At 42.2% G+C, this 27,171-nt stretch overlaps 1 protein-coding gene across 1 annotated transcript in view; it reads right to left on the reverse strand.

Moving 5' to 3' along the window:
• CASTOR2 (cytosolic arginine sensor for mTORC1 subunit 2) overlaps positions 1–26,594 on the reverse strand; it is a 124,081-nt gene extending 97,487 nt beyond the window's left edge. Inside the window, exon 1 of the mRNA XM_071447686.1 lies at positions 26,178–26,594. Coding sequence (XP_071303787.1) covers positions 26,178–26,290 — 113 coding nt within the window. The 5' untranslated portion in view covers positions 26,291–26,594. The remainder of the gene's footprint in view (positions 1–26,177) is intronic.
• Between the last annotated feature and the right edge of the window lie 577 nt (positions 26,595–27,171).

The following is a 27,171-nucleotide window of genomic DNA, read 5'->3' on the forward strand; positions in this document are numbered from 1 at the left end:
CACCAGCACTTGTCCATGTTGTGCTGTGCTGCTTCTTCTTCTTACTGCACCTTTCTTCTTAAAAGTACAAACTGGCTTTTACAACCTGAATGGCCAAATATGGGTAAACTTCAAAGCACAAGAGATTCCTCTGCAGATCCCTTAGCACAAACCTGCATTTCAGTGCTGTCCCCAACACTGTGACACCATGCAATGACACTTGTGAAGGCAGTAGCAGCTGTTCCAGTGCTGCTCAGGGAGATGCTGAACAGAGCAGCCCCTCACTGAGAATGCAGGAAGATTTGCTCTTGAGCAGTGCAACCAAAACCCAAACCCCTGCCTGAGAATCATCTGAGAAGAACAGGCCCAATCACTAAGAGCTCATCCTATTGTTCAGCTGAAGATACAGTCAGACACTCATCAAGCTTCAAAAACCAGTAATTTCTGTATATTTTCTTTAAATTTCCAACTTATGTCTGCCAAGGTATATATGACACCGTTTGTGATTCCACTTGCTATAAAATTCAGGACTGATGATTTCTTTTACAGTCACTGATCATTTTTTAAAGCTTATAGAAATAACCATATGAAGCCCAAGGATATGTATGTTAGGCACTTGAACAGAAAAAGCAAAATAAACACAATGCCTGTGTAGCTGAAGAAGCTTACATTGGAATATAAATAAAAATAGCTCTATTTCTTTTTAATGTCTATATCAAGATTTCAAAATTAATGGCATTTTTTGGACAATATATGTATACTTGATCTCAGTGAAAAATGCTTATTTTGAATTTTTTTAATGCATGAAAAATAGCCACAGGTGTGTGCAGATTGTGAAATCTCCCTTGGTACAAAGCTTGTAGGCACACAGCATTATTGTTTTTTAATATAGTCTTTACATATCTTGTTGAAAAAGTCTTGAGAAATATCATAAGCACTTTCAAAAAGTTAAGATCTCTGTAAAACATTTATGGAATTGTAATCCCTCTATTTCAAGTATTTAGAGTGGTTCAGACAGCCATGATTTCACACTCTGCAGGAGAGATTTAAAATTAATTTGAATTTCTGTTATGTTATTTGTGAGCATTTAAGCAAAACAGTACTTCATTCCCACATCCTGCACCATACAAACTGGCCTGAGGCAGCTTTGTGGTGATCCCAGGAACAAAAAGCTATTCTTTGTGATGCTCTACAGAGCTTAGCTGCTTATAAACTAAGTTTGCTGGGTTTATTGCCTTTGAATCCCACACAACCATCTCCAAAGGAATCACCTGACTTTTCTTCTGCCAGAGGGGTCATGGCCTGATGGGAGACTTGGGGAACACTTCCCCAGTCCCCACTGACAACCTGCATTCCCAATTTATCAAGTTACTTAACCATATACCGAGTTAGTATCATTTAAATGGAGTGACTGATGTGCCTGAAGTTTTGCATGGCCTGAGGCAGCCTGATGAACTGGGGGTGTTGGGAATGCCCCATGCTGACCCCTGAGCAAAACCAACCATCTAACAAACACCAAGCTTTTATAAAAGCATAGCCTCCCATCAGGGCTGCTGGTTACAGAGAGACATCCCCAAACTGCCTGGGATTTACACTTCATTGTGGGGTACTGCATTTCCTAATGCAGGGCTGCAATCTTACTGCCTAGACCATGCAGACATTTTATCTAAGAGTTTAACAATAAGGACTTTAATCAGAAGTGCAATATGATTCCTTTCTGCCTCCTCAGTCTTCTGCTACATGAGTGAAGCCAAGAGCTGATGTTCCATTGGTTGTGTTAAGGTGGCACTTGGTGAGGACCAAGAACCTTTTTATTCCCATACTGCACAGCAGCCTGCCTTTAGGTTGGAATCTCTGTGAAACACTATCACACATTTTTCCACTGAAAAAAAAATCTACCGGTGCTCCAAAGTTTCCTGATGTAGTTTCTCCCTCTCTTATCAAATTAAGGCAAGAGAGAATATGAAGAAAGAGAGAAAATATACAATTTAATTATCTAGAAGATAATGGGTAATCAAAGCAAGTCACAAGGCTAAAACAAGACAAATACATACTTTTATATAAACAATAAATATCCATACCATATCCCTCATTACTGAACATCCTGAGGCACAGGTTAAATTGTAACTGCAAAATTATACCCAGTGAGGACAAACAACCAAATAGAAAATTGTGTCCACACAGACAGAGCTATGGAGTTCAGAGCTTAGCTCCTAATGTTTTGCTGTCATTACATTATGAAGAATAAATTCAAATTTAGGGACTTACCAAACACTTCTAGGCATATAAAATTTTTCCTTGCTTTTCTCTTTTTGAAAGATTAAGTCCCATGCTTTCTTACTGGGAGGATGCCAGAAGGAAGTAATTAGCCTTCATATCATGGCTGAAAACAAAGCCCTAAATCACACAATGCTCTAGTGTCAACAGAAGGAGATTAACACAAAATGACCAAAAAACTGCTTTATGGCTGGAACCTTAGTAAAACGAATGGGAAAAAACTAGCAGTGTAGAAAGGAGGCAAAGAGCCTCCATTTAATAAAATACTAAAGCCAGCCAGTGCACAACTTACCCAACACTGGGATCATCCTGAGATGCTGGTCCAGTGCAGCACTTGGAGAAGCAGAGCAGAAGTTTTTTTCCTGGCCCCTTTCCTGATGCCAGTTTTGTTGGGGTTAAGCCTTCCTGATCTTTTGTGGTGAATGTGCAGGGCTGCCACCCTCTCTACCAAGGAGGTGGGAAGAAAACTGAAAGCTCACAATTAGTTCCAAGTCCTCCCAAGTTGGCAAACCAGCCAGCTTACCCCAAAATCCAAAACTTATCCCATGCCTTGCCCTCAGGGGTACTGGTGCCCTCAGGCAGAATTACAGCAAACAAATTCCTTCAGACAGCAGACAAATTCCTTCCCCTTCAAGGCAGGAGGGCTCCAGCAACTGAGAGGGAACAAAGCAGACAGGAAAGCAAGAGACTCCTATACTCTCAGGAAGAGAAAATATATTTGGATAAGCATTAGAAAAATATGAGGAGAATCTCTTTAAAGTAGAGGAGACTGCTTAACAAGAGCTCCAAATCACAACCATGCAGTGACAGCCAAGAACAGTACAATAGATGGTGGTGGTGGTGTTATCATCATTGGGGGGCACAGACCTGTAGCCATGATATTTTCTGAAAAACCCTTTCCTTAGGATTTTTTCTCCTGAGAAGCTGAGAGGCCTCAGGAACAAAATGTAACCAATGGTTATCTGCTGCTGTGGAATGCAACAGGTGCATCTGGGATTGGTCTCATGTGGTTGTTTCTAATTAATGACCAATCACAGCCCAGCTGGCTCGGACTCTGTCCATGACACAAGCTTTTGCTATATTCTTTCTTACTCTATTCTTAGCCAGCCTTCTGATGAAATCCTTTCTTCTATTCTTTTAGTATAGTTTCAATGTAATATATACCATAAAATAACAAATCAGCCTTGTGAAACATGGAGTCAGATCCTCATCTCTTCCCTCATCCTCAGACCCCTGTGAGCACCATCACACAGCCCCAGCCCAGGGCATCAGTCTGAGAGAGCTCAGCAGGGGTGGGACATGGGCACTGGCAGGGACATCCCTTGGGGAAGTTCCATGAGGACCAGAAGTCACCAGCACTGGTGGCAACTCCAGCTTAATCAATGCATCAATGCAGACAGAGACAACATAAAAACTGTAAAGCTGGGGAGACACCTGCAAATTGAGATGCATATTTCAAGGTACAAGCATGTAGCTCCCAACAAACTGGAAGCTTCTGACTATGGGCTTCTGACCTGTGCTCTTTGCACCATTGCCCCTCCAGCTCCCAAAAGTGACTTGCTGTGGGAGACAGGATATTTTCATTCACTGAGGAGAGAGAAAAGGAGAATGTTGTCCCAGCCTGAATGGCACAGAAGGTAATAGTTCTGCTCTTCTGTCTGTTATTTTAACTACATAATTTATTCAGCAATGCATGCCTACTTTTAAGCCCTTTTTGTCAAATATCTGTGAGCTCTGGGATAGCCCTGTCCCTTCACAGGCAGGAGCACTACACTAAAACATCACCTTCCTAAAAAATCCCCTAGCAGGCTCTGTGTTTTCAGAACTAAGCTTACAAAGAGACCACACTTACTGTAATATTATCAAAAATTCAACTGACACAAAAATCAAGTTGTGTTTTCTTCAAGCTGCTCTCCCCTCAAAAACCTACTAAAGGATTTCTGCCGACAGCTCTATAGATTAATCCACCTCTGTCCCTGCAGCAGGCAAATAAAGCCTTACACAAATCAGCAGAGCAAGATGCTGCACTCAGCAGATACCAGAACCACACACACTACAAAACACAGCACAGCCAGATGTAAAGGCAAGGAGGCTGCAGATTAAAGTGCCTTTTTGTTATGCCCTTTTATCTTACAAGGTACTCCTGAAATTAACTCCTTGCCTGGAATTTTTTTTTACACCATTTCATATTCAGATTGCAGCTCAGATTATTTTGAATGAAAAGTACCACAGAAAAATGAGCACTGCCATTCACCTTTGCAAAAGGATGGGGAATTAATTTAAGGTCAATAAAAGCAGGTATTAATTTCCATCTTGCAGAATTTATCAACAGTCATAGAATTCCTCAATTTCTAGCTGTGCCAGTAGCATAAAGAGAGAAAAGCAGCAGCACTTATCCTGGCACACAAAGCAATTGAGCAAGGTCCACTCTACATTGACCCTGCCATCTGGACAGTGCAGAGGCATTTCCAGCATTATCCTCTATAATCATGTAAAATTGTATTCTGATGAGAGAGGCCAAAAATCCTGAGCTCCAGAGATCCAGCTGATAACAGCAATCAATCAATCTCCCTTTATGGATGCAAGATCACACACATCACACAGCGACGCCCATGTCACTGCTTCATAAACATGAACAAATCATCACACTTTCTTGCATATTTTAAAATTCACCAGTTCTCTAGTGTGAGAAAAGGAGAAGTTAAGAAGCTGAGTCTCTGTCCTCAGTGAAAAACAGAAAGGACTTTGTTGGGGGCTGCTGCATGTGCAGGATTAGGCCTGAATGATTTGCCAAAGGCTTTACAACAAATTGGTTGCTGAGCTAAGAATAGAAGCTGGGAATCCTGGTTCCTGGTGCTGTAGCCACTACACAACAACCCTGCCTTCTCCCAAAGAGGGAACTCGGGCACACAACTGGGCTTGGATGCAGCAAGAGGACACAGTGCCCTTGAGAGGCTTCACTCAGGAATCTTCCCCCAGCTGAAATGCAAGAGCCCTGTGCTGGAAACTATTAAACAGCTGTGCCTTCAGCTCCTGCTTCAGCATTACACACAGCGTTATCAGCTCCCTTCCTTATGCCAGGAATGCTGCAGGAATTTGCCTTCTGCAGACTAAAGAGAAAGAAGAATGAAAAAGATGATTGTGTGTCTGTGTGAAAGAACAGGAGGGAGAGAGACAGAAAGAGTGAAGATTAAACACTTTGTCATTATATAGCTCAACCTTCTGAAAACAGATTTAATAATTCTGTGTCAAGACTGTGACTTTGGTGTAAGTTTTATCATGGCATTGATCTTGCCCACAGTCCTACCACCTATAGTGCAAGTTCCCAGCCTGCATCCCAGCTCCTTGCACAGTCCCTGCCCCAAGAAGACTGCTCAGCTGCATCCAACAACCTCAGTGCTTCAGCAGCAAAGGCTTCAGCCAGCTGAGCACTTCTTCAAAACATCACATTTTGGGAAGAACCAAATACCTCCAACGCCTGAGATAAAAAAGATAAAGGACTCAAAATGAGATTCCCTCAACAACAAAAATATATAAAACCATCTCCCACACACTCTGACTTAACGAGGCTCTGCAGGGCTTGAGGGAGCCAGGAGAACAGTTATGGTAAGTTGAAACAAGTACAAGACAAGGAATGAGTGGCAACAGATTGAGGAAGCATCAGTACAGAATCTACAGATTCTTTCAAAAGGCAGCAAGCTAGAGACAAACAGGCAGTGAAGGAACCAAAATTGTAATTTGAAATTGAGTAAATAAAATCCCCAAAACCCCAAGCACTTAGTTTACTTAAGGACCAACTACTCAGACCAAGAAAAGCAGAGTAATTTTGAAAGAAAATGACCAGGGGATATCATGGGTTTCTGTGAAAGCCAGCAATGAACCAGTTAACTGGAATATCAGATAATTCCACTGAAGCCAGTCTCCCACAAAGACACTTCCCAATTTTGGATGCAGGCCTTACATTCACTAGTTTGGTGCCATGGAACTATTTGAATTAGTTACAATTCAAATTATTTTCTATTTTTCTATAATTCATCAAGAGGGAAATACACTCCCAGCCAGTGATCTGCAGACTGGGGAGGCCAGAAACACTTCAGGAGGAGGCTCCATGTGGCCATATGAACACATGGGTAAAAATACCAAAAGTAACATTACAGAGCTTGTTGCTTCAAATCTGTCACTATGCAAGCCTGGACTGAAGCTTACTACTGGTTTAATAGCAATGTTGGACATAGTGAAGGTATGAAGGCCAAGGTGAAGCAGTTTTGAGAGAGTTCCTGGGCAGCCCCAGTGCCAGGGCACTCACTCTGTGGAGAAGGGTGTTACCTGCATGGGAATCCACTCACACAATGTCACAGTAATAATTTTGTGCTGAGGTGAATAAATGGCAGGGGAAGAAGGGGAAGGGAATCTTTTAGATTACATCATAGGCAAGCTTTCTCTACAGCAGAAATTCAACAGTGTGCCAAGGTTTCCAAGCAAATCACTGCTGACCTGTCCAAAGAAAAGCTGAAGTGTAATTTACTGAATTTCTGTAAAATAAGCTTCATTTTTGACTGAGGCTGCAAAAAGCAAAGCTACAACTGCTGTGGAGTTTCAGTTGGTGTGTGAGGCTTCATTCTAGAGCTGTGTGAACACTGGGCAGCATCTTCTACTTGAACAACTGAACCCCAGTGTACTGGAAAAGGCAAGTAACACTTGAATCTATCAACAGAGAGGTACAAAGTCTGTCATCTCCAAATACATTAATGTCAATGCTTGTGACTGACTAAATATTTCTCCTGTTATACAGGCTTAGCTTGCTCACTGTCTTTAAGAAACCATCCAGTATTGGACCATGCTCCTGTTAACTTCTTCCTCAGCTGAGAATATTGCCTGGATTACAATAAGCCTGTACTGCAACCATACAGGTAACTGAAAAAAGGACAAAACGAGGCTCCAAAATGAGCCAAGGATCCAATAATTTAATCTTTATCAAATCCTTGCCTCCAAAATGAGACAAAAATTTGGTGAAGATAAAATGACTGGATCATTTTACCAGAGCTATCTCAGCAGTAGCAAAGTTCAGACTTTCCTGCTCCAAAAAATGGCAGTATAAAGAGGTCAACCTGTACTGAAGGAATCAATCTCTTTACCTGGGTTTAAATAACAGATGTCTAGAGAAGATGTTTCCTTCCATGAATTAAAAAAAATAAATAAAATTTAAAAAATAAATAAAATTTTTAAAATTTTAAAAAATTAAAAAATAAAATAAATAAAATAAAAAAATTTAAAAAATAAAATAAATAAAATAAAATAAATAAAATTAAAAAACATAAAATAAATAATAAAATAAATAAATAAAATAAAATAAATAAAATAAATAAAATAAAAAAAAATAAAAAAAATAAAAATAAAATAAAAATAAAATAAAAATAAAATAAAAATAAAATAAAAATAAAATAAAAATAAAATAAAAATAAAATAAAAATAAAATAAAAATAAAATCTCAGCCCAACCTCAAAATTTACACACAGGTTTTCTTAGGCCCTTGCACCTTTTCTGCCCTGCATCCTCAGCCTCCCAGCATGTCAGTCCAGTATTGCTGAGCAGCCTGAGACCTGTTCTGGGGCATGGTGGGCTGTCCTCTGTCTGAGGCATCACAGCATCCTCCTGAGCAGCACAGACAGCTGTACACAAAATATCAATGAAAAAGCCTGCTGAAGGTACAGACCCATGGCTTAAAGGGAGTAAAAATTTCTGTCTGGCCAGAATCCCACAGCAGACGAGGTCCTGTGCCAGTTACACTCTTAACCAGCATTTTCATGTCCAAGGAGCAAAATAATTTCTTCTTAAACCTCTCCATCAAGAGCCTGCTGAATAGCTGCTCTTTGAAATGATGGTACAGAGCCACCTTGGGTTTTTTTCTTCAACAAACCAGCATTGAATAGAATCTCACAGCCACAGAGGAAGCAGTAAAAGAGGAAGAGGTAACAGAGTAAGGTTTAGGCAACTATCAAACCAAGTACCAGCATCTTCACACTCACACTTCACAACAAACAATGGCTTCAAACCATGGTGGACCTGCAGAAAGATGGGAGCACTGTAAGCATCAGCTAGCCAGGAGAACAAAGGAATGGGAGAGCCTTGGAAAAATAGAAGTTAAAGTAGCAGAAACCATACATATGAGTCTGGAATGTGATGCTGGGGAAAGAACCATCAGTAATCCTGCCACTTGCTGATATTCCCAGGCTGAGAAACCAACAACAAAATGCCATGTTGCTTTCAGTCTGCTCCTCTAGATCCAAATGGGATGTTTTGTCCTCTTAGTACAGGATTTTCAGTATTCACACATTTCACCACAGATAATCAAGACCTGGCTTTAATATAACATCAATTATCCAGGGATCCCAATGCATGCCATGCCAAGCAAAAAAAGATATTTTCCCAGAAACCTCAAGCATACTGATGTCCAATTTGCATGAACAGGGTTTTACAGAAACATTCCCTCTAACATGAATATTTCAGCCTGGGCTCTAACTCACCAACATCAACACACAGAGAAACTTGCTGACTCTGTTATGCAGAGAATTGGGTTATCAGGGCATCCCAAGCAGATTTGTAACAAAATCATTGCCTTGAATATTGACATTTCCACTCCTGTATCTGTAGACAGGGCAAAGAAAGAAATACTCCTTGCAAGAGAAAGCTCTGGTCAAGCATAACTACCAAGCCAGACACATTTCAAAACACACAGTAAAGTAAATCATTGCCCAGCCATTGTGTTGTATTAAAGAACAGGTTGGCACAGGAGGTTTTAGGCTTTCCAATTCAATTCTATTTCTTCATCTGGCAATGCTTTTCAACTTTGTACAGTGCAAAATACAGTGAACTGGTACAACCTTGGAGTTTGGGCTGAATGCCAATTGTTGGCCCTAGAGCAAATGAAGCCAATAAAACAGGACAGACTTGCAACCTGAACAATTGTTTTCAAAGAAAGATGGTAAACTCCTGGAGAAGTGGGAAATACTTTCATGGAAAATAGAAAGCCACACCTGTAAGCTTCAGGTATTTCCTTATTACAGAGCTTACCTTGGGGACATGACATACCTACTCAGCATTTTTTTCACTTCTTGCTGCCAAAGGGAGGTGATGTATTTGAAGTACATGCAAAGGTTAGTCTCTGTAGAGATCACCATTTTGTAACAACCTGATCTTTTCTGTTTATTAACTAAGGCCAGATCTATGTTTTTCAATACAATATACAAAGACCTGCATAATTGGAGCTGGATTGTTGCTATAATTGACAAGAATAGGTGTGTTTTCTCATATGGTTCAGAGATATCACAGTCAGACAGCATCTTCTCAAAACAGGAAACTTCATCAGCCATAGATGTGCCAGGCAGTAGAAAAAAAGGACCCTTGGAGCAGAAGGGTCCTTATTTTAATTCTAGTCATCACTGATCAAGAGATACAATTGTCTTTGCAAGACAGACACAGGAGAGATGAAAAGTTAAAGAAAACCACAAAAATGCTCAGGGTTTAATTTGAATCCTGGTGTACTCGTTCTGGTCTAATAAAAACAGCTGACCCCCCAGTCTGCACAATTCCTGAGACCAGGAGAAGCTCAGGCACAGCTAGCTGCACTATCCACAGCAGCAAGGAGCCTGTTTCAGTTGGGCACATGCTCTGTTTTCCCTCCCCTTTTCACAAACTCCCCATTTCAGTCCTGAGCATGGAACAGGTTGGAGATCTGCTGACGTGGCTGGCATGTCTGTGCACTCCTAACCACAAAAAGGTGTCCCAACAGGTTTGCTACTTTGCACCATTCTAGGATCTTTCATATCAATTCTGCAAATGAGGCTGTGGCCACTCTTCCTTCAGAAGAAATACTCCAAGGCTCCTTCAGTGCTGGCAGCTCAGAACTCACAAATAAGCCTCTGCCAAGAAGGCAGAATGCATTCAGCATGATATAAGGCCTGCTGGGACCAGGACTCAAACCAGCCTCCTTCTCCTTCCTGCTCTTCCACAGCTCCCTGCATGGCTCTGGGTAAATCATGCTTTCCTCCTGTGCCTAAATTCTACATTTGTCTAAGGGGGATAATCACTCTTCACCCATAAAGAGGGGTATTCTCAAGCTACACTTACCAATGATTGACAGGGACCCAGGTACTACAGAAAAGCACCATAAAAAAAAAAAAAAAAATCACCCCCTGCCAAAAATGCTTTGTGAAAACCAAATGCTCCTTAAAAAGCAGGTTTCAGATTCAGTTCCCTAGTAGTTACCACAAAAAGCCCCCACAATTTAACATAAACTCTATCTATCTAAAAATATCCCAACACAATTTGACACTGTCCTTTCAACCAGACATTAAAAAAAAAAAACCTACAGGCACAATTACATATGACAAAGATAATGACAAAACAAGAAAAGAAAAAAGGTAGGCAACATCATTCCTTCTAGCTTAAAAAAAAAAAAAATTATAGTGCACTCAGCTTGCTGGTTAATAGGTGATGTGATGGGTCCTTAGTTCATCTTGGGATAATTTAAGAACAGAATGATTAGCAGTGTATGATGACAGTGATCACTAGCTGGCTCCTGGAGAGCTGATAAGTTATTAAGCCAAACAATGGATTGCTATTATGAGCAAGTCAGTGCTCTAACTGTAATTTCCTTGAAAGCTGAGTGGTGCATGATTATACTTGTCCACTCAGACTGCCTGCTGGCAGCTCCACATTCTGCTATTGTTCTGAACTGTACAGTCTTTCTAGAGCCCAGGATACAGCCACAGAAAAATGTATTCTTCATATTCAGACTTCATTGTGGCAGCTGTTGTCTGAAGGAGAGTGGAAGAGAGACATTCTCTGTCCTGAAGCACAACTATTAGAGCTCCTAAAAACATGTGGTTTTATTTGTCAGCAGGAGCTACCTCTACTTTCTAGCTGAGGCAATTTCCATTTCAAGAGAACTCTGACTTTGGAATGACACATGTACACAGCTTCAGACATAATGTACACATGTCCATACGTATATATACATATATATGTGTTTATGTGTATTTAAATGCCACATTTAAATACACATAAATGTGGCATATATGAGTACATCCCTGGTGGTTTTCTTTGTGAGTTTCAGGAACACTGCTGTTACTACTGGAAGCTTGTATGGACATCTTCCAACCCACATTGCTCTCTCAAGGTACAAGGAGAGACAGCACAGAACACCCCCATTATTGAGCCTACCAAAACTAGGAAGAAAAAAAACCCACAAAAGAAAGCAGCAGCTGGATGACAAGGACTTCAAAGTGGCTAATACACACACAGGCTGAAAACAGGGCCTTCATCTGTCCTACTGAAAAGGGGTGGTCCTAGTGCTGAAGGCTGCAGGATGTGGAGAACAAGAGTGAGGTGCTACTGCAGAGGTGCTGAGTGAGATGGGTAAGAGTCCTGGGCTGCCTAAATGATGCTTGTATCCCCAGCTGTCTGTTCTGTTTATGCTGGATATTAAGTTTTGCACCTTTAAGACTGGTTCTGAGAGCAAAGGGGGGGAGAGAAAAAGTGCACAGTTTTGTTTTCAGACACTTGCTCCCCTGCATTCTTTCCTGCAGCATGGACAGACAGCAGGACAGAGCTCTCCTTTGCTTTTTAGTCAGGTTTTTTTTAGCCAGCTGAGGCAGTGAGTTCCATGGACTGTGGCTTTTCTTTTTCTTGGAACTGATCAAACCTGCTGTGGACTGAAAAGCCAGAAGAACACCAGGAGCTCACACCTGTGGCCCACCAGGGCATTTTCCAGTGCAGGAGGGACTGAGAAGAGAGAAGAGACTGAGCTACAAGGACCTTCTGAATTTGCCATCTCTTCAGAACAGCAAGGTTCTATTGTTTAATATAGCTAATTTTTTTTTCTTTTTTTTTTTTTTTTTTTGTGCTGGTGAATGCTTTGCCTGTTAAATAAACAGATTTTTTCCACTTTTTCACCAAGGAAATATTTTCTCAAACCAGTTGAATCTGCTTTCTAGAGGAATCCCCTTAGAGGTTTTTCTCCCAGATTTGCCCTAAACCAGGTCAGCAGGGCACTCACCCACCCATGTGGCTCAGTTTCCTCCTCTGCAAAGGAAGGCAGAGCCTCTGCCCAGCTCCCAGAGGTGCAGCTGGCTCACGCTGTGCTGGGTGACCCTGGAGCACCCACCAGGGGCCAGGGACTGCAGGGAGCACTGCTGGGGCAGCACAGGGCCAGATGCTGCTGAGACATGGAGTGAAGCCAGCCTGCAGCCACCTGCCTATGAGAGGAGAGGAGAACAGAGATCCCCATTTTGACCCTCTGTACTAATTCTCAGAAGTACATCTTCACTCTTGCCCACATGAGCAGCCACACTAAGCCTTTCCTTCCCCTTGGTGCATTTTTACTTTACTCCTGTCCTGAAAGTTACCAGCTAGACTGAGCAGGAGGCAAAATTTTTAAAGCCCTTAAGCATCTCCCCCCTCAAACAGCAAAAGCCATTTTTGAGTCAAAGCCCTGTTGGCTCCTAATGAGCCTTGGAGTACCCAAGTGCTTTTTTTTAATGGGACTTAGGTGTTTCTGAAGTATTATCATGTACCTTACATTGATTTGATATAACATGAACTTTAAGTGGGAAGAAAACCTGACAATGAGAAGATTTGACAAGTGCTCAAAAGGTAAGTCCTAATTAATTTTAAACTTTGTTTTATGTAAGGCTCACTTAAGGAGCAGATGAAATTCTTCCATGTCCTTTTTTGCTGTGCTGATCCTGCACAAGGAATATATAACCAGGAGTATGTTTTAACAGGCCTAGGAAAAAGTACAAGTACCAGTCCATTTTGAATCCAGGAACTTCAAACCCAAGTGAAAGGGAAAAATGATTACTGTAAAAACACAAAGTGAGAAAATGTAATATTCAAAGTGGGATACTGGTAACACATATAGATAAAGCCTCCCCTATAGTTTTGAAGAAAGGTTATTACCATTACTAGTCACACACCTTTTACCCATATTAATAAATAGTTTTTCTCCTTACAAGATCTAATCATCTGACCATTCATTCTCCTGAGTAAAGAAAGGTTAACAAGTCAATAATTTCCACTCCCACTCTGAATTAACCAGCCCATAGCCACACTACTCCAACTGTGAGTCTGTACCATAAACATAAACAAAATGAGGTGGCTTCAAAGTGTAGGGGGTGATGTTTGGGGTTTTTTCTCTCCTGAACTTGGAACACACACAACAAGTTAACAGCAACTTCCAAAACACTGGAGATGGAAACTGTTGAATCAGAGACAGGAATTTCATCAGCTGCTTTGCTGTGATGCTCCAAGTACACCCTAAGTTATCCAGCCAAGAGAGGCTGCACCTAAAGGCAGATCCTATCTTTATGATAGATTTTATGTAGAGTGGCCATCCACTCATCTCTAAGAAAAGCACATGGTTATGGTAGTAGGAAATCTCAAAAAGAGATAAACAGCAGTAACTTGCCATGGAAGGCTATAAAAATAGATTAACAGCCAATTATGTACCAGCTTTAAGCCTCAATGCTTCTGTAAACATAGAAGAAAATTAATTTCAAATGTATGCTCATGGACATCTTGGACACAAATTTTACATGAAGCATATAATTCACACACACACATGTTATTTAGCATTTCTGGCTTGGTTCTTTTTTTTTTTTTTCCTGCCATCAATTATTAGGTCGTTATCACCTTTATAATGAGATATCCATTCAAAACACACTGCTTCACATGATCATTAAAAGCCAATAGGCAACTGTATTGTTTCAGGACTACTTCATATTTAAATCATTGCCTAAAATTACAATTCAAACACCATGTGAATGAACAAAGCCATTCAAACGGGTACAGAACACATAAATTTACATTTACATTAATCATTCTGGCCTGATTTCACACTCCTGTGCAAACAAGAAGTACTTGTGGCCTGTCACAGCATAAGAGCTACCAGGGGATAGCTCAGTGATTCCATGCAAACCCTTGCCTTATAAACTTACCCTTCCTCAGCCATGAGGCTTTCCCTACAAACAGACAAACTGGGATCAAACCTCAGCAGCCCCTGGTACACAGCACTGGGATGGGTAATGGGATAAGGCATAAAGTCAACAGCATGATTGCATGTACAGGACTGCATGCATTGTAAGGAATTGTAAGAACCACTCAGACATGCTTGGAGTAACTTGATAGCAATAGGAAGAGTACAGAGAAAACTCTTCCCTGCAGTGAGGCTCCATCACATGACCACTCTTCCAGTGGAATTTCAGAAAGTGCATAATAACCAAAGCACCACATTTACTGCAGGGCATGCAGCACACAATACTGCACTTCAAGTCAAACTGAGTCACATCTGGAGTTCATGTCATTCTAATACTTTCCCTTACTTAGCTCAAGGACACAAATGAAACTTCTATGTAGAGGGCTTGGGCAGCAGTAGCTTCATGAGCCTTGTGCATCTATCCCACATCATTACAAATTGTAATTAAGTTGTCTGCACCAGCACAGAAGTGAGTGCATGCCCTTTCCCAAGACAAGCTCTGCTCTTACCAAACTATGGAATTTTTTGGCATCTAGTTTGTTTCAGCTAGTTTTTCTCAGTTTAAAGGCAATAAGCAGTTTCATCTGAAATGCTCACAAAGCACCAATGAACTACTGCATTAAACAGTCTCATTCATACCAACAGTTCTCTCCATAACCAAGAGGCTGCACAGTTTCACTTCAAAGTTTAAAAAACACTTTGTCATGCTGAGATGAGACATTAAATCACACATTATAATGCTGTGTCAAAGTAATGCCAAATGGAGCAAAGCATTACAATGGGAATGAGGTCAACAACATGTTAACACAGCAGAGAGCAAAGCTCCATGCATGGCTTTAAGCACAAGATCCCAATGGACAAAATCCTGAGCAAGCTGCTTGAGCAGCCTCTGCCTTGAGCTGGGGGGTTGGGCTACCTGATCTTCAGAGATCCTTCTTGACCTCACTCATTCTGTGCAGATTTGCTGTTTTCTAAGTTTGTGGCAATGTACCAGGTCTGGGCTGAAAACTGCACAAAAAGCTTGAGGCTCCACAGCTGCATTAACCCACATGAGGCTCCCAGGCAGTCATGAGCCATCCATGCTCATTCACAAGGCCTGCTCTGGCCTTTATCACCTCCCTCCATCCTTCTCCCCATTAAACCATAAAACCTGCTCTGGTCAAACCAAATCCTTGCTTACTTTTCTGTGTTTAGCCAACATCAAGCTGGTGTAGCAAAGTAGTTTCTGGCAGTCATCAAAATATTGTTGCACAGTATGGCAGGAGTACTGACAAGAAAGCAATCACTGAAAAACAAAATTTGTGCTAAAAATGATGCTTTGTTCCTTAGGATTCCAGTTGTTCTGCACATCTGTACCTTGTCTGCAATGCAGCTACTTCATCCATTTTATTTTCCATAATGAAGTATTGATTTCATTTGCAAAAAAATTGCTATAATCACTCTACATTGCTGGCATTTTACCTGAAGAAAAATCTCTTAACAAACATAATCTATGTCAATTTGTGAGATGGAACCATTGCAAAGCACACAGACCCACCACTCACAGCAGAAAACCATCCCCAAACCAGACTCACCTGCAGGAAACTCAAGAGAGGCTGAGCCACAAGTGTGTGGTTTCACACCTCACTGGCTCAGCAGATGCAAACAAACTACACACAACAAAACTCTGCTTGGTTTACAAAAATGCCAAATGGGTAATAGCATGCAACTCACACCACATCATCTCAGTACATCATAAACTGCCTGTAATCTGCAGTGAAAGTGAAACACCACCCTTCTGCAACCAAGTAGTTTGAATATGCAAACAACTAAGAGCAATTTTATTTTAACATTAGCTCATCTGATATAAAGATACCTGAAATCCAAAAATTTCTGCAAAGACAATATTATCTTAGGTGTGAGATAATTTAAACAACATTTATCAAAATATGTTTGCTGCTCCAAACTCCAAAGCAAATTGAACACATCAGTTGAGGAGAAATCACTGACAAAGCCACTGTAACCAGTCCACTTATCCAATACACCAGATTTTGACAGCATATTATCTTCCACAAGATGGGTGAATGTTTTCCTCATTTCAAATTACTCAGTTTAGTTTAAAATGATCACTAGTTAATTCCAGGTTGGGAAACAAATTAGGGACTTTTCTAAAAAGGCAAATAAATTTGGTTTTCTTCTTCCAGCCTGCAAATAAGAAGTAGGTGTGGAAGGCTGAGCCCTCCCAGCTCCAATGTCTTGCCAAGCACAGGCTCAATTCACCACTGGCTTCATTTGTTTAGTACAGGTCATGTTACACTGCTTAGTTATAACCACAAAATAAGCTGAGATTTTTTTCCCTAAATACTTAGCACATTTAATACTGTGGAGTAGTTTAAAAAGAGCAAATGAAAATGTTTGCTTTCCGTGTTACAAACTCCAATTCCCACCCAAAAGCAGCTTGAAAAAGATCACAACTGAAAGACTAATCATGATAAGTCATCCATCATTTTCAAAAAAGCACAAAAATAAAGACTAAGTAAATCTATGTAAATGTATACAGTTGCTTAGATGCATGCAGAGTATATCCTTCTCAATATTAAGAGCTACCTTTTTTTATTCCTGCCAAGAATACATTTATTTGCAAGTGAGTGCCTTAGAGGTTATCAAGGGAAAAGAGTCAATCTTTCTTTAGGAAAAGAAATAAAAACTACAAGTGTTAAGCAAGATTAACATGGGCCATTTCAGTCAAGGTCTCAGACTTATCAACTTCCACCAACTCACCCTGTAAAAACATGCATGGCATAAAAAAGGGCTGAATACTGATCTTTAATCACAGAACTAGGATAAATATTCAGATATTGCTAAAACCAGTGCATATCATTACCCAGATTCTCTTCATGTAACATTCTTAAAAAGTCTGAACAGAAAAAGTCAGGGAGAGTCACACATACATTTTTAACTGTTCCACCCATGTTGAAACTTGTAAATTTTCTCCTCTCAGGTTCAGAAATTCCCCCAGCATCAACTTTTAAAATTAATCTCTTTGAATACTTTGCATAAGACTTAAAGGTTGCATTTTACTCCTAAACAGGCACACCTTATGCCATCTCTAGTATCCTCTTTAAGAAGAACACTAAAACTTCACAGGAAGAGATGAACTTCTCCTTTACAGTTACATCTCAGCCAAACACACATTCACACTCCTGAGAGGCTTTGGTTCCTACTTTATAAACAATTTGTATTGAAAAAATGTGGGTCAAGGACAACTTAGCATCAACAACAGCCTACATCTCTCTACAATTATGGGCCAATAAGTAGCACAAGTATCTTAAAAACATTTATTCCATCACATTACCAAACAATAACCAGACCACAAAATTTCAAAAAAATGACTTTGCCTACCCAGGCATTCCCACAAAAGCATACCTCAGAGGTCCCCAAAGGATGAGTGGATGGTTTTCTGCCACCAAGTAAACTTGCCCTTCCTCTCTTCCACATGCCAACTCTGTGCTAAACAGCAGCTCTGGTATCTGCTGGCAGAGCTGGTATCTCTGGTATTACTGCTGGCAGCTTCCTAAAGCAGGCTGCAGATCAGAAGTAGGCTTTTTATTTTAATCTTTAGTAAGCCACACTTAACAGACCAAAGTAAGGTTGTTCTGGTTGGTGAAAAAGTTTAGGCGTACACTGCATTTCTTTGGATGTGAAAATAAAACATTAATAACCAGTATTTGATGTTTATTATGGATCAGATCACAAAAATGAGATCAGATTCTCTGTTTCAATGGCCAGCACAGTAAAACTTTGTGTACTACATCTGGGACTAACAAGGGCTTGTATAGTAATGGAACTGGCTTAATCAGTCTTCATTACTTTTGTGCCATAACAGAACATTTTTGCCTGTTGTTTTCTTTCTTAACAAATATATCAGATCTACACAAAACTCGGATGAGTTGAAGGTGGGGAGAAGAGATCTTTTAACTTTGAAATGCTAACAGCAGCTCAGAGGCTCTACTCTGCTGATTCTGAGCTACAATGAATGGAAATATTTCCTCACATTCCTGTTGGATAAGTCTTCCTTTACCAGCCTTCAGTTACCAGCAGATCAGAGCTGGAGTTTACTCTTTAGTTGGCAGTAAACAAAAGAATAAATCTATACTGGTTTTGGTGAGAAAAGAAATTGGAGGTTTTATCCAAATATATTAAAACTCTAACGTGCAGGATGACTAAGAAGATGTGTATTGGATAAATGAGATGGTGTGCTGAACAGAATTAAAAATAAAATCAATGGAAAGACATGTTTATAGAAAATGACCAAGGCATTGCCAAAGAATTCAGCTATCAAATAGAGATAAGTTATTTATTATAATTTAAGTTATAATTCAGTAGAGGAGTAGACTGTGGATTCAAACTATTGTGTTAATGAACAATTCAGCTGTTACTTCGAGATGACAAATGCACAGTATTCATACTTTCCCATAACAGACCTGCACTGGCTCTACTGCTGAAGCACACCAGTACCAGCTTGCAGGAAGAGCCATCTAACTGATAAAAGCCACATTTTTAATTTAAATACTGGCTTTCACCTCAAAGTAATAAAAAAACCATTCATCTGAGGGGATCTTTAATGAGTTACATGGCAAAAGAGGAGTATTTTTTTCATCTTTTCTATTTCTCAGCTCAACATGAGCAGGCACCATTGATGTTTTTTTTTTAACATAACTGATGTTGTACCTCATCCACAGGTGATGCATCTCATCTATGTGACAGCTTTCCCAATGAACTGAAACATGGGAAATAAGGACAAACAACTATCCCACTACAAATTACAGGCAAATATCTATTTCTTTTAAAAGTACAATATCTAAATCAACATTTCTCCAGCACACAGTGCTGCCCAGCATTACACTCTAGGTTTGATCTAGTACTTCCATTCCACCTTTTGAATCTCATTTAGTTTCTAAGTGCTCCTGACAGTTTCTGACTTGGCATCAGCCTCAGCCTGATGGGACCACATGGTAGGCTGAGGACCTACTGCATGACAGAACTGCCAGGCAAAGAAAGAGAAAATCAGGCAGTGCCCCACTGGTAAGCCACATGCCAGAAGCAGAAGATAAAGGGAAAAAATAACATTTGTAGATAAATAGTAAGAGACCATCAGGAAGGAATCCTGTTCCTTCCAAGGTTTAAACATGTTCAAACACTGCAGAATGCTCTCACAGCCCAGCAGCCTTGAACACAAACTGATGACATCCACAATTAAAGAGCTTATATACTTCCTTAGCCCAAACAAGCAAATTCTGTTCTCTCCACCTACTCAGTTAGCTGATTCTCACTGGCTCTACTCATCCTGAACACCCAGCAGCAAGTTCAGCACCATAAATGCCCATGGTGACACACACAGGGCAGCAGAGTGCTCTGGGGAAGGGCAGGCAGGCAGCTTTAGCCACGAGGCTTCCCATCACTGCAGCCTCCTGTGGTGTCTGGACATCAGCACTCACTCCTCCTGTAACAGATGGTCACCAAATCACACTGAAAGAGAAGTCCCCACACCTCAGATATCACACACATATACACATAACCAGAAAATAAAATATTCAAGGCATTTGGGAGTTTTTTGCCACAACAAAAGGAAACACGAGCAACACGTTTTAGATGAGTGGATACCATCTTATAAATGCTTTAAATGCAGCCTTTACTCAGTGGTCTTCCTGGGATGCACAGGATGGCAGAAGCCATGAGAGACCAAAAAAAAAAAGGTTTTAATGATAGGAGTAACTTGGCTTTGCCAGATAATCATGCAGTGTTGCAGGACGATCTGTTTCTCATATAAGGGCATAAACAACATGTGTTTGTCTGAGTTCATACCAAAGGAAACAGACTGCTGATCTCAATGTCCTCAAATGATGCACAGATACATTTTAAGCACTTGTTTGTCCTATTATATTCTGAAGTCCAAAATAGACTTTTTATTACAGTATCTCCAATTTCAGGACACCTATACAGTAAACAAGTGATCAGGGAATGAGAAACACTTATATTAATAGCAACAGCACACTGTTCATAAGTAGAGGTGTCAATTATTACTAAGCAAAATGGACAGATTACCAAAAATACCACCGAAAACTTAAAGACAACAAACCTAGTTTTATTTTTTGCTCAAAGCCCAAAGAAAATCCAACTTATTCTGTACATTTTATCACCATTCACTTCTTGCTACATTTTTACTGGATTGAATGTTTTTAAGGACCTCTCCACACTAGGAATACCTTCTGCCTCCAAGCATCCCATTGTAGTGGGATCACTACATCCCATCTAGCTCCTCTGGGAATCATCCCATTCACATGGACAGCCATCTGTGTGTAGTGCCAAACCTGTAAGCTTGCAAAGTGTCTGTAATTCTGTGTCAAGTCACCAATGTACACCCTGGAGCACCTTGAAAAAGAACCCAGAGTGACAGATGCTTTTGGAATGGCTGCATTTAAACATTTCAGGTGTCCAAGGTCTCATCCTTTAAACATGCAGAACTTGTTCCTTCTCTTCAGCATTGAGAAATCATGATCATCTCAAACCAAAGAGTATCAAAAAGCCCTCAGAGATTTTAAAATTTGTGATGACCTACAATTGACACATGACCTACAATTAGGTCATTTAAACACAGCCCTGTGAACAAACTAACTGCTCAACTTTATTCTATTTATAATTTAATAGCTTTACAATTTAAATAATACCTTTCTCCCTCAACCACTTCACTGCTTACCACCAAATCTTTAGATTAGGTACTGGAATAGACAGGAAAAATAACTTGTTAGCATTGACTCCAGATGTTCAGGGGTCTACTAAAGCATTACCCAGAATTACATGAGACAGACCCAGTGCTTGGAAGAACCCAGACCCCACTTTATTTTCCTGGACTCTCCATATATTTTTATATACTCTCCAAAGACAAGGGTAGACTCACCTTCCAAGCATCTATTGCATGCACTGGTGGCTCAATGCATGCATTATCCCAAACTGTCCTGCACGCAGATTTAACTCCTATGCACTAAAAGGAATCCCAGAATTTGCTGAATTGGAAGGGACCCACAAGGATCACTGAGTCCAACTCCTGGCCCAGCACAGGACATCCCTAAGGATCACACCATGTGCCTGAGCATTGTCCAAACACTCCTGGAGCTCTGCCAGCCTTGGTGCTGTGAGCACTGCCCTGGGCAGCCTGTTCAGTGCCCAGCCACCCAAACCCCACTATTTGTCTGATCAGTCCTAATCACCACAGTGCTCCTACTCCTGTCCTTTCCAGTCCTTGCTGCAGGAATCACAACACTCCTTACAGACTGCAACCTCAACACCACGTTCTTCAACCCTACAGGAGGAGGAGACCCAGTTCTATACCAACACCTTTTTTGATTCTTTGGTCATCCAGAAGTCTACATCTTAATCCTGCCAGGATTTGGAATCATCTCTCATGTCATAACTTACTACACAAGGAAAAAAGAACCATTAGGCTACAAAGGAATAGTATGAGCTATACTGTCCATGGGGTTCCTGGCCTTTATCCTCTGAGCTCCCCACATATTCACAGTAGGAATAGATGCTAACACCCGAGCACACTTTACATCTGCCACTATAATCATTGCTATTCCAACCAGTATCATCTTCTGGGGGAAGAACCTCTTTCTAACATCCAACCTTAACCCCCCTGCCACAGCTCCAGGCCATCCCTCAGGTGCCATCAGTGCCACACCAAGCAGGGATCAGTGTCTGCCCCTCCTCTTCCCCTCACCAGGGAGCTGCAGGCTGCAATGAGTCCCCTCAGTCTCCTCTTCCCCGGCTGCCCAGCCCCAGGGCCCTCAGAGCTCCTCACACGGCCTCCCCTCACGGCCTCGCTGTCCCCGTGGCCTCCTTTGCACTCTCTGGAACAGTTGAATTTCTCCCTCACACTGTGCTGCCCAAACCTGCCCACAGCACTCGAGGTGAGGCCCCCAGGGCAGAGCAGGACAATCCCTCCCTGGCCCCACTGGGCCTGCTGGGCCTGGAGCCCCAGGACAGGGATGGCCCTGCTGGCTCTGGTCCCTCTGGCCACCGAGCAGGACCCCCAGGTCCCTTTGTGAGGTGCTGCTGTCCAGCATCTCCTTCCCCAGGCTGTACCCACACCCAGGGCCGCCCCAAACCAGGTGCAGAATCCAGCACTTTTCCTTGCTGGATGCAGTTATAATGTATTTTGCAATTAGGGGGAGAAAAAAAAAAAAATCAAGACAGGAATGTAGCAGAACAGTATTTGTATCAAGTCCTCCAGCAGGTTACTTGTGGCACCTCTCCCAGCACCATGAGACAGTTTAACCAAGGAAGCAGAGACACAACTCTGTGTGAGGGAAGCTGCTCGTTTTGCAGCACACAGGGAGATGAAGGCAGGAGTTTTCAGATGAGCACAGCTCTCTGCCCCAGAGAACCAGCATTTAAAGAGGCACATACAAAAGAAAAGTAATGCAATGGTGAAGCCACACACAATTTTTATCTTTACATGCACAAACACAGTGCACAGCTTCTGAATAGGTGAGAACCCTTGGCACCAAGGAACATTCAAGCCAGACACAGAAACACAATATGCTGAGCTGGAAGGGACTCACCTAACTCTTAGGTGAGTGGTTAGCATGAGGGCTGAATCCCCAACCCTGGTGCTATTAGCACCATGCCCTAACCAACACCATCAATAAAACACCAGAATGCTGATGACAGCAACAGCAAAAACATTAGACACATGCAAATCTTCAGCATGCCACTAAAAACGACATGGATCACTCCTCCACTGGGGTGCCTGGCAGAGCCTGCTGAAATCAGTAGGCCTGCACTGACAAAAGCAGAACACCAAGAGCACAGTGCTCAGTGTAACTGCTTAGCAGTTACACTATTATTTATTCCTAGACGACTTCTCTTAATGCAACTTTGCATAAAATAAGTCATGCCTAACTTAAAGTTGTGATTAAGAGTATTTTTCTTTTAGCTCAGTCCAGCCCACTATTTCATTCACTGCTGGTCTCACCTCTTCACCATGTTAGCTGCTGTCTTGCTTCTGGCCATCAGAATAGTCTCAAAACTGCTGTTCCCTGTACCAGAAAATATTGCTATTGTAACAGAAGCTAAATTAAAACACTTGTGTCATGAACAAGGGCAAGAGTGTGAGAGTGTGGCAAAAGGCCAAATAAAAAGGGAGATTTGTTACTTTTCCTTCCCAAGGGGATTATGAAAAATGTGCAAGATTAAAAAAATAACTGCTCCAGCCCTTTTCCCTGATGTATGACAACATGAAAGAGACCCTCCAAATCACTTCTCACAGGAGGCTGTGTAAAAACCCTAGTTTCTTGCATGACTAACACAAGAATACTGATGATGTCATTGTCACCCCTTTGGATCACATCTAGCCTACAAATCATTATTTCTTACTGGCAGCCTTGCAGCACGAGTGAAACTCTGTTTAAAGTCTCACTGGGAAAAATGTAGGTGATGTAGTAACAGTTATCTTTGCTATCTCCTTAGAACAGATTAGCAGGGATGTGGACCACCTCCCTCCTTCACTCCCCTGAGGGGCTCTTTGCACATGGGGTGTGTGGGACAGCAGATTTGTCTTGCACCCTTATAAAAAGTTGTTGACTTTTGAGCATATTCACTTTTTTAAGGAGGAGTAGAGAGAAACAGGGTGGTCATAAATCTATAGAGTTACATTTCCCAGAGACCCTCATCTTTCCTGTACACATGATGTTGATCAGAGAAGATCTGTGGGGCAGGGACCTTGTTTGCCACAGGGCATGCAAAAGCACTCAAGAGAAAGCGTTTCAGTGCTGTCAGTTGTCTCAAGAATGACACAAACAAGCTTCCCCTGCATCTCTACTGGCTGCAAAAATAACAAAATTAACAAAAGGGAAATAAAGAGAAGTTTCCCATGCCAACAAATCATTCCACAAACATCTGCTGTTCCTGGTCAGTGAGATTCCATGGAAGGTAAGGAAAGATTGATACTCAGGGTGTATATGTTAAAAGACAACACAGAAACCAGAGATAATACAAAACTCTCAGGTACTGCACCCCAAATGCTGGACAAGGTATCAAACCCCAAAGGGGTTATCTTACTGCCCTGACCCTTTCACAGCTCTCTAACATTGAAAACGTGAAATGTAATGGAAAACAAAAAGACAACAGGACCATCCCTGAAGTTTAAAAAATAAAAATTAAAAAAAAAATCCCAAACAAATAGAAAAAGCCCCATGAAAACTCCAGTCTATGCGTTAAGAGTGACAGATTAAAGACTTCATTGTTGACAGTAAAAGTGACATACTAAGCATGGGAGAGGAAGAAACAAGACCTTCAAAAAATCAGCAGCAACTTTCAAGTACAATGAAACAACACATAAAAATAGAAGCTTAAGACGGAGGACCCTTTAATGCCCTATGGAGTATTCAGGGACAGCAGTAAACAAGGTGCTGATATACTTTACACTGCAAACAATGTTAGTAGAAAGCCAAATGGGACAAGCCCCAAATCAGAGTGAAATTTCAAGGCATGAAGTTTGAGATAAAGGGCTGTAATCAAATTACACCACAAATGGGTCCATTCATCTGTAAGCATTTAAACAGAGAGCATTGAATTACAGTCTGAAATAAAACAAATTAATTTGCTCTCTATTTCTTAAATATCTATTCATTATTTTCCTACTGCCAAAGAAAATTTCCCACCTTAATACAAGAATGAATGTGGGGAGAAAACTGAAATACTAATTATCAGGCAGGAAAACCAAGAAGAGTTTGAATTGTGGTATTTACATTCCCATTCCTCTTTCTGAATAGTGTGAAGTCAACAAACTATGTGAAGACAGAAGAATCTGCAATTGCAATTCAAGTTGTTTTGTGCAAAAGGCCTAGCACCTTACGTACATCCAATAAACTGGCCACAGTATTTTTTTATAAATACAATTTAAAAAATAATTCTTACAGTGCCTTCCACTGTGATGTTCTTTTTCCTGAAAGCTCTCACAATCCAAACGACTTAACACCACAATATTTAAGTGCAGGGCATGCATCCCCCAATTTGGCAGCGCTGGAAAAGCTCCTTTTAAACAAACCCGCCTGTGGAGGAGCCGCTCTTTTTGTAAGCGCTGCGAGGAACAACAATCCGGGGGGAAAAAATAACAAAAAAAAAAAACCCCAAAAAACCCCAAAACCCAATAAAAACAGAGAGTGAGAGAGGGGAAAAAACCCAGCACACTCCTGCTGCTGCTGCTCGGGCTGCTGTTGTTGCCTTTGTTGTCCGGCGGGCGCCCCGAGCCTGCGGCCGGCCCGGCCGGGCCCCCACCTGCTCCCATTCATCGGCCGGCCCGGCCGGGCAGCGGGCAGGAGCCTCGGGGGCTGCCCCAGAGCTGCTCGGGGACACCCTGAACTCCAGCGCTGATCCTCGGCACCAGCTCCCCGTCCTGGGATGGGGGGTGTGCGTAGGGAACACGCAGGTGTTCTCATCACCCCCCCAAAATCCCGGTCCTCTGGCGAGGAGGGTGCCCCCCTGACCCAGCAGCCTGAGTTACTGCAGGAGGGTGCCATCACCCACCCCAGCACCCTTGGCAGCAAGGAGGGTGACCCCCACCCCAACGCTGTCCCCCCCCCCTCCATCCCAGGACTCTGCTTTATTTATTTTTCCCCCCCAAGGAGGAGAGTAGCCATCAACCCACCCCCTTTCCAAACCACCCCCTTTCCAAGGAGGCTGCCCTGCTCACTTGCAGGGCAGTGCCCCCCACTCCAGCCCCTCGGAGGGAGGGAGGGTGCCCTGCCAGCACCCAGTCCCCTCGTAGCGAGGGGGATCCGCCCCCAGCACTGTCCCCCCGCAAGGGGGACACCCCCTCCCCCGCTGCCCCATCCCCAGCACCTACCTCGTCTTAGAGGACAGGAAAGCAAGTTTGATTAATCCATAGGTAAACAACTGGATGCTCTCCTTGGCTATGCTGGCCACTCTGAGCCTGTGCTCTAGGATGTGCAGTTCCATCTTTTCCTCTTTCTCATTTGTAGTTCATCTATCCCTGGGGTTTATGTTGTGTTTTTGAATGGGGAGGGGGAGGGGGGGCTGTTATTGTCGGTGCCTTCTTATTTTTTTTTTTTTTCTTTTTCCCCTCCCCGCTTCCTTCTGTCCCTTCCCAGCTCCGGGGGCAGGAGCAGGGGATGAGGGAGCAGAGGGTGTAAAAGTTGGAGCGGCGGGGAGGCCGGCGGGGCGCGGAGCGGAGCAGCGGAGCCCGGAGTGCCGAGCAGCTGGTGCTCGCTGGAACAAACAACTTGCCACTCAAGCCCGGCCCGGCGCGCATGCGCCGCGCCCCGCGGCATGCCGGGATTTGGAGTCCGCGCCGCCGCCACCGCGGCCGCCCCGCCCCTGAGGGCGCCCGCCCGGCCCCACACCCCAGCCGCCCTCAGCGGCGGCTTCCAGCGGTCACTAAAAAATAATATAAAGCATTAAAGCGAGAATCAACGTTTGTAAGGGTGTTGTTTTGGTTTGTTTAATTTTCTTTGTGCTTAGCTTGCTGGAAGATCTTTCACAAGCCCAAAACTAGCAGGAAGGAGAACTTTAGAAGTTTCATTAACAGCAGGGAAATACTCAAATCGCACCTTGTTCATTCCTTCATGTGGCAGATGGGAAATCCTTGTCTGTTTCACTGTGCGGCAAAAATAACGTGGGAAAAACCCGTTCACTTTGCATGTGAGTGTTACAGAGGTAATACAGAGCTGTCAATAATGTAAAATTGGCTCTGTGTGTGTTGTAGTGCTGGAAGGGTGAACGGCTGGAAGGGTGAGCAGCCTGTTTGTCCCCATTCTTGCCCCACTCCTCAGCACAAGGGCCTGAATTGAGGTAGCAAGGACTGGACCTCCAAACCAGGC

The sequence above is a fragment of the Agelaius tricolor genome, unplaced genomic scaffold, assembly GCF_023055355.1.
Source record: "Agelaius tricolor isolate 1412-34295 unplaced genomic scaffold, bAgeTri1.0.p SCAF_25, whole genome shotgun sequence".
NCBI lineage: Eukaryota > Metazoa > Chordata > Aves > Passeriformes > Icteridae > Agelaius > Agelaius tricolor.